Raw genomic sequence first — 8,993 nt, forward strand, 5'->3', positions numbered from 1 at the left:
CATTCATTCTCGCTGTTGTTTTCTCATATTGCACTGTGTGACTTGACTGCAATTTATTTACTCATTTCCTGATGATGGGTAGTTTCCAGTGTTTTACTGGAAACTTTGATGTTGTTATACACATTCTTGTTAATGTTTTTTGATGCTTATGCAAAAGAATTTCTTTAGAGAATTTACTTAGAGTAGAATTACTGCACTGAGACACAGGGTCAAATTTACCAGGTGATGCCAAATGTTTTTCAAAAGTAGATGCATCCATTAATACTTCTACCTGAGTTCCCATCAACGCTTGATATTTTCAGACTTTGAAATTTTGTCCATCTAGTGGGTGTAGAATAGTACATTACTGTGATTTTAATTTGCATTTCCCCAATTACTAATGTGGCTGAACATATTTTGTATATTACTTGGTCATTATGTTTCCTTTGTTGTGAAATACCTATTTAGGTTCCCCCACCCCTTTTCTATTGTGTTTTTATCTTTTTCTCCTATTTAGTATCTTCTGATACCAAAACTGTGTTAATTATAGCTGGCAACTTTCTTTTCCCAATTTGTGGCTCATTAAAAATGTATCTTATGTGCTTTTTAAGAAAAATTGATGTATATTACACAAAACTTATTTTAATCATTTAGAGTGCACAGTTCATTAAGTGGCATTAAGGATATTCACACTGTTGTGCAACTACCACCGTCATCCATGTCCAGAATTGCTTGCGCTTTTTCTTAACGTCTTATTTAAGAAATTCTTTGCTATATCAAGACCATCTGTATATTTGTTCTAAATTCTTAAAGTTTTGCCGTTCATATGTAAGTCATTAAGTCATCTGGAATTGATTTTTGTTTATAGCGGGAGGTAGGAAATACATTTTCCCTCATATAGGAAGCCAACTGTCCCAGCACCATTTAGAAATGTCCATTTTCCCCTCCATTGATTTGTCATATACCAGGCTTCTTCATAGGTGTGGGTCCATTTCTGGGTTCTCTATTCTGTTCCATTGGTTGGTTTGTCTATTCTTATGCCAATATTGCATTGTCTTAAATACTATGGAATTATGACAAGCCTTTCATCTACTCTACCTGAAATGCTATTCTCCTAAAGATACATATTACTAAGTCACTAATTTTCTTCTGGTCTCTCCTTCATGGTCATATTTTTAGCCAGCCTTTCCTGGCCATCCTTCCTAAAATTTCAATGTCTCTTCCAAATACTTTATATCCTCCTTCTCTGCTTTATTTTTTCTGTTTAGAAATTATTATTTAACATAATATATATACTTCTCTTATTTATTATCTCTCCCACTAAAATATAAGGTTTATGAGGTCAAAAACTTGGGTCTATTTCATCCTTTTTGTATCCTCCCCATAGAAAACATTGCCTGGCACTTAGTAGGTGCTCAATTAGTATTTCTGGCATAAATCACATGATATATTAAAAGATAACTATACATCCCTGTCCTTTCCTTTAAGAATATGCTTTTTCTCTAGTTCTCTTGCTCCTTGATGATAGATGGATAAAAGCAACCTGAAGACAAGGGAGAAAGAATGAAGTTTCCTTAAGGTTTCTTCCCCAGCCATGTCCCAGAGATGGGCAGTGAAATGGAAAAGGTGGAGGGACCAGTGGTTGGCTCACTTTACATTAATCTCTATGGGTCAGCTATCCTGCTGGAAATGTCCCCCGTCCTGCTTTCCATGGCGAGCAGAGCTGGCAGGATCTAGGGCTTAGAGCGTCCTCAGTGGGTAGGGAAATGTACCACGCCTTTGGTTTTTAGGGTGACACCCCCTGCACAAGGGGGGAGAATGAGCACTCACTTTGATTTACCAAGCAAGGCAACTAAAATCTCAGCTGTAAGTGTGACCCGCCACGGACAGAGCTCCTGGCACTGGGGAGTCATCTAAAGGTAAACGCTCTGTGCGACTCTGTCTGCGGCCGGGGGATGCCCAGGCAGGCACTGAACTGAGCACTGATGATTCATGGGAATTCCATCTGAGAAGGTACTCTGTGCTTTATTACAGGATAAACTGGGGAGCCAAGTCATTCTGGAAGGAATGTGGATGAAGTTTTCCGACGAGGACTTGAGGTTTTATAGGTTGGAGTCATATTTGATTCAAACCATCTGTTGAAATGTCAAGCTGAGCCCATCACTTTGCTCATACGTCTCATATTTTATGCCAATTCAGTATAACAAATATTCGTTGAGGGCCCACGGAGTGCCAGACGCTGGGATTACAAAGATGAACAACACAGCGGTTCCTGTTTTTGAGATGCTTATCGTGGTCTAGTGCAGTGGTCATCAAACCGCGGCTTGTGAGCCACATGCGGCTCTTTGGCCCCTTGAGTGTGGCTCTTTCACAAAATACCACGTGCGGGCGGGCACGTACAGTGTGATTGAAACTTTGTGGCCCATGCGCAGAAGTCGGTTTTCTGCCTGGGCGAGTCTATTTTGAAGTGGCGTTAGAAGAAGTGGGGGGTGTCGGTTGGTCTGTCGGGCGACTGGAGACGTGGCGCAGGTGGGCTGCGGGATACACAGCGCGATTCATGCAGGAGTTGAGTGAGCCAGTCAGTCAGCAGTCTCAGTGCAGTGGTTAGTGCTAGTCGCGTCCGCAAATCGCGCGCAGGTGACAAAAGTACCTACTCGAAGCATAAAGTTACTTGTATTTTTCCAACCAGCTGCAAATCCTACAGGTATTTTTGTCATCAATTTAAGAATTGTAATTTTTTTGTGTTGGTGGCTTTATTATTATAAAATGAGACATTTTTTTAGGTGCCCTGTTTGACATGGCTCCAAAGAAGAAGCAAAGAAAAACGGAAGATGAAAGCCGTGAATTTAAAGTTGAATGGACTGAGACTTTCGTGTTTATTCAAAACTTAAATGGCCTTCCGACCTGTCTTATTTGTCAGGAAAAATTGGCGCATAACAAGGAATCAAATTTGGAGAGACACTTTACAACTAAACATGTGTTATTTAGTACTAAATATCCTGTCGGTGATGCAAGGAAGAAAGCAGTTGAGGAACTTCAGAAGAGTCAAGAAAAATCAAGTTCTGTATTTAATTACTGGATGCAATCTTCCAACAATGTTAATATTGCAAGTTTTGTGGTTAGTCAAGAGATTGCTAAGAGAGGAAAACCATATACAGACGGCGAATACATAAAAAGTTGTTTTATAAATGCATCCGAAGAGCTATTTCGGGATTTTAAGAACAAAGCATATATTCTAAAAAAAATTAAAGAGTTACCATTGTCTGCTAAAACAGTGAAAGATAGAACAGTCAAAATGTCTTCGAATATAACCAACCAGCAAGTCGAAGATCTTAAATTGGTTTCAGCTTTATCAATAGCAGTTGACGAGTCTTGTGACATAAATGATACAGCGCAAGTTTCACTTTTTGTACGATTTATTTCATCTACAGGTCCTAAAGAAGAACTTTTAGCATTATTGCCACTCAAAGGTGAAACATGTGGAGAAGGTATAGCAAATGCTGTAATTGAGTGCATTGAAAAACATCATATTCCACTTGATAAAATTGTCTCAATTTCAACAGACGAGTCGAAAAGTATGACCGGCATAAGAAACAGCTTTGTTGCTATTTTGAAAGAAAAAATTAATCACGAGATACTTACCATTGCATCATTCAAGAAGCGCTTTGTGTGCAGACATTTCCAGAAGAAATTTGCAAAGTTATGGAATTGGTGATTAAGATTATCAACTCCATTATAGCTAAAGCTCTTAATCATCGCCAATTTAAAGAATTTTTAGTTGAAATGGAGAGTGAGTACGCAGACCTTCTGCTGCATAACAAGGTACATTGGTTATCAAGAGGAAATGTTTTGAAATGTTTCGCTTCCTTATTAACAGAAATTAAAGCATTTCTCCTTGAGAAGGGTGTTCACTATCCAGAACTAACGAATGATCAGTGGATCCAAAAATTTTATTTCATGGTAGACGTTACGGCTCATCTAAATCAGCTTAATCGTAAACTACAGGGGAAAGGAAACACAGTTTTTTCGATGTTAGAAGAAGTTATTTCATTCGAAAACAAATTATCTCTTTTTGCTCAAGATTTTGAAAGAGAAACTTTGATTCACTTTCCAAGCCTGTTGAAACATCGCCAAGAAAATAATTCTGATATTGACATTTGCTATTTCAAAACAACACTTTTTAATATGAGGAAAGCTTTTCTCAACAGGTTTCAGGAATTCAGAAACAGCAAAGCGACGTTAGCCTTTGTTAAAAAACCTCTCAATGCTACTGTAACAGAATTAAATTTTTCTCCCTTTAATATTGACATTGGCAACTTTGAAATGCAATTGATGGATTTAAAAAACAAAGAACTGTGGAGCTCGAAATTTGAATGTCTTTGTGCTGATATAAAAATATTGGAGAAAAACAAATGTGAATTTAGTTCACAGCACAAGTGGTCTGCTTTGAAAGACCTGGAGAAAGAAGATACATTGATTTTTAACACCTGGAATAGTATTCCTGACTCATATAATCAACTGAAAAAACTAGCATTTGGTGTTCTTTCCTTATTCGGGTCTACATATTTATGCGAACAATCATTTTCAAGCATGAACCTTATCATGAGTAAATTGAGAAGTCGTCTTATTGATGAGAACCTGGAATTGTGCCTAAAATTAAAAACAACAACATACAAACCTGTCTTACCCAAACTTTTCAAGGAGATGCAAGGCCATTGTTCACATTAGTGTTTGTCAGTCATTGTCATGATTTAATTTTATGGATATTGTAAGGTAAATAGTAAGGAATTTAATTTTATCAATAAATAATATCGTTATTAAGTATGATATCAAGTTTTATTCAACGTATCTATAGTTTAACTAAGACTTAAAACTTAAAGTTTATTAAGTTAATTTTAGGGAACGTTGTGGAGCAAAAGAAGATGTCGTGTCGAGGATTGAGAAAGGTATGTTGAGATGGTTTGGACATATAGAGAGGATGAACGAAAGGAGATAGACGAAACAAGTATACAAGAGGAGTGTGGATGGGAGAGTTGGAAGGGGTCGACCACAGCGAACGTACCTTAATCAGATTGAGGACGTTTTTAGCAAAGGCAGCTTAGGAGTACCCTAATTAAGTTAATAACAATGTACCTACCTATATAGTTTAAGTTTAAAAAATTTGGCTCTCAAAAGAAATTTCAGTCGTTGTACTGTTGATATTTGGCTCTGTTGACTAATGAGTTTGCTGACCACTGGGCTAAGTGGATAGAGCATTGGCTTGCAGAATAAAGGGTCCTGGGTTCAATTCCAGTCAAGGGTACATGCCTGGGTTGCAGGCTCGATCCCCAGTAGAGGGCATGCAGGAGGCAGCCAATCAGTGATTCTCATCACTGATGTTTCTATCTCTCTCTCCCTCTCCCTTCCTCTCTGAAATCAATAAAAAATATATTTTAAAAAAAATGAGTAAGAGACCTTCCTGTCCTTGAGGAGTCCACAATCTAATTAGAAAAGAGAATCAGAGTGATTATGTCCATCCACTATGACTAGAACCATGACAGAGATAAGGACAGGATAGCACTGGGCCCCAGGGGAGGGTACCTCACACAGACAGGAAAAGGTAATTAGAAAGACTCTCCTAGAGTACATGCCCTTGACCAGAATCGAACCTGGGACCCTTCAGTCTGCAGGCTGACGCCCTATCCACTGAGCCAAACCAGTCAAAGCTCTACTTCTCTCTTCTTTTTCCCTAGTGGTTCTCAACCTTCCTAATGCCGCGACCCTTTAATACAGTTCCTCATGTTGTGGTGACTCCCAATTTCATTGTTACAAATTGAACATAATTAAAGCATAGTGATTAATCACAAAACAATATGTAATTATATATGTGTTTTCCGATGGTCTTAGGTGACCCCTGTGAAAGGGTCTCGACCCACAGGTTGAGAACCGCTGCAAGAAGGAAAGGAGAAAGGCAGAGGGTTTTGAATCCTTACCAGAAGGAGGGAAAAAGAACTCTACTTGGACACAGAGCAGTCCAAGTAAGACCCCAGAGGCTTGAAATAGTGTACAAGTTGGGGAATTATGATGTGTTCCAACCATAAAGTGAAAGAAAGGATGGAAGGAGATGAGGTTGGAGAAAGGGGTTCCAGGCTGTCCTCACATGGAAGTCATTACAAAGCCTCTCTTTCCCACACTCCCTCCTCACTCTCTTTCTCCAGGTTCATCTATTTGCTTTAAGATAACCCTTCAATTGAAAATTGAAAACAATTCTTTTTGAGGTTGTTTTATCTTCCTTCAAAACAGCCCTGACTGGTTTGGCTTAGTGGATAGTGTTGGCCTGCAGACTAAAGGGTCCCAGGTTTGATTCAGGTCAAGGGCATGGAGAGGAGAAGGGAGAGGACAAGGGGAGAGGACAAGGGAGAGGATAAGGGAGGCTTCTGCGCATGGGCCACGAAGTTTCAATCGCACTGTGTGCGCCCACACGTGGTATTTTGTGGAAGAGCCACACTCAAAGGGCCAAAGAGCCGCATGTGGCTCGCGAGCCGCGGTTTGCCGACCAGGGGACTAGGTGATGTGTAAATTATGTGTCTAATACAGGGAGGAAGGAATTAAAGTTGACGTACAGCTGTCTACTAGTAGGGTGTGTGGTGGTTTGCGCCTTGGTGCTTGGAGACAATCTCTCTGACATTGAATTTGGCTGTCACTTATTATGTGATTTGAAGTTACTTCATTTTAGCTTTCCTCATCTGTAAAATGAGTTAATAATAGAACCGACCTCATATGGTTATGAGAATACGATGAGTTAGCATGTAGGTCACTTAGAACACATCCTGGCACAAAGTCAGTGCCAGCCACAATCTGGTCCATGCTGGCTGGGCTAGGTCCTTTGAAGCTTGATACTGTTTCATTATACTTTGCATTTCTGAAAACTTGAACGTTTCAAGCGTTCTTCACCTCCAACGGACTAACCCCACTTTTGTTGGTGAGACACGCCCCCTAGAGGACACACGTGTGCTTTCTTTCCAGCTCTTGAAAACCCTGCAGACTGCAGAGCCTGTGTGGCTCCCACCCGCCGCTTCCAATGATCCGCAGTCCGAGCTCCACTTTCTCCCCTGGCGTCCCACCTCTTCCACACCTGCTTCTCCCCCCTGAGCCCGCCTTCTTCTAATTTCTGCAGATCCCAGAGCGACTTCTGTGTGTGCGCACTCACTTATTCATTCTAATTCCAGATGTTTTTCTGCTCGCTCACTGTGCGCCAGGCGTTGGGGCGGAGCTGGGGTGGAGGGTAGTGAACTAAAGGTAGAAGCTAACGTGATGGGGCTTGCCTTCTCACAGGAAAAACAAAATACGCACTGTACACAGATGGGCAAACGAACAATCATCTTTTAGCTACTGCCTTCTCATCCGTAAAATGGAGTAATACCACTTACCTGAAAGATTAAACAAGAAAAACCAGAGCTTCTGGGGGCGGGGGGAAGGGGACACTTTGTAAAGTCTACGATTGTCTAACCACGATACTGGACACCTGGAACTGATACAAATCAATATCGAATGTAAACTGTAACTGAAAAATGCAAAATTCTCAAAGAAATGTAACTGAACTGGAGCTCCTCATAGTGGTCCAGGTGCAATAAATGAAGTCAGTAAAGGCCTCTTCTTTAACCTCCCCGATCGAAAGTGACAGGCGCTCAGCCCTGCGGGTCAGAGCGCCACAATGTCATCCCCTGGGATCTTCGCTGCGTCCCCGGAGTCCTCGGGGCCACCCTCTCCGGCCGCGGAAACCTGTGGCGCCAGCATCCCGCACCCCAGCGTCCACCGCCCAGAGCTACCAACTCCCCCCAACAGCAGGCGTCCAGGTGGGCGCCCTCCGCCCGCACCGGGCTGTGTTGCGAAGGCGGGACATTCGGGGGCGGGACCTGTTCCGTCACTTCCGCTTCCTGTTAAGTGAAATCTCCCGCCACCGGGAAAAGCTGCTATCAGCTTTGGCGTCTCCTGGCTTTCGGAGTGGTGGCAGGTAAGAGCAGCTCCCGTGGCTTTAGAACCGACGGCAGTCTGGTGTTCAGACTTGCAGGTGGAGACAGAAGGGAGAGCTCTTTGCGGGCGATGGGAGCGGAGGGATTGATCTGGCTCGGGTGTCGGTTGTTGGGCTGAGACTCAGGCGCCCGTGAGTCGAATAGGGACAGCTTCGCCGGAGGAGGCTGGTGGTGGTGGGAGGTGGGGGGAGGATTTTTATACGGAACGTGTGGATGCTCCCTAAAAGGAGTTCTGAAAGACTGGATTCAAAAACAGTTCTGTTTCCCGGGGTCATTAAGATAGGAAGGAAGTACTGTAATTGGATCCGGTCCAGTAAGTTTCTTACTAGTTAGAACCTACCGCGCTTTCCAAGGAGCTCAGGATCGCAGCCCCTTAGGAAACCTCATCTAAACGCGGGGCAGCGGAGATCAGGTGCACCGACTTCCAGTGAGCAGCACCAGCACCTGGCTCTCATGTTGCTGGAAGTTAGCATCACCACCTGCGTCTTCCCTAGCAGCCCGGCCCCCACCCTCAACCATTTACAAGGTGTATTGTAGAAAATGTGGAAAATACAGAAAGACATCGCCCAGGGGTAACCACTGTTAACCTTTGGTGTATGCCCTTGAACTTCACTGTTTGTTTTTTCTGTGCGTGTAGACGTATTATTTTTGTTTATGTTTTTGGTTGGTTGTTTTCAACTCCACTTTCCATCATTTCAACCTTTTTAGGTGCTTCCTGATAAGGGTAACAAGATGGAATTTACTGGAGCAAAGAGGAGGAGACTGAAGTTGACAGTCGATCAGAGGAACGCTTACCCTCACTGCCTTCAGTTTTACCTGCAGCCACCTACTGAAAACATATCTCTGATAGAGTTTGAAAACTTTGCTTTCGATAGAGTTAAATGTGAGTGATATTTGAATTAGAATTTACGTATTCTTGAGGATCTCACTTATACTTTGTGAGAATGAGTGTGCTAATATATTTCCTTTATTAAGGAATTATTCAACAAATATTTATTGAGG

At 42.0% G+C, this 8,993-nt stretch overlaps 1 protein-coding gene across 1 annotated transcript in view; it reads left to right on the top strand.

The window, feature by feature from the left end:
• Positions 1–7,910: 7,910 nt before the first annotated feature.
• The window catches only part of PRIM2 (DNA primase subunit 2), a 275,478-nt gene continuing 274,395 nt past the window's right edge, over positions 7,911–8,993 (top strand). The window contains 2 exon segments of the mRNA XM_006090734.3: positions 7,911–7,972; positions 8,700–8,867. Of these exon segments, the coding sequence (XP_006090796.1) occupies positions 8,724–8,867 (144 nt within the window). The 5' untranslated portion in view covers positions 7,911–7,972; positions 8,700–8,723.

The sequence above is a fragment of the Myotis lucifugus genome, unplaced genomic scaffold, assembly GCF_000147115.1.
Source record: "Myotis lucifugus unplaced genomic scaffold, Myoluc2.0 scaffold_80, whole genome shotgun sequence".
NCBI classification, from domain to species: domain Eukaryota; kingdom Metazoa; phylum Chordata; class Mammalia; order Chiroptera; family Vespertilionidae; genus Myotis; species Myotis lucifugus.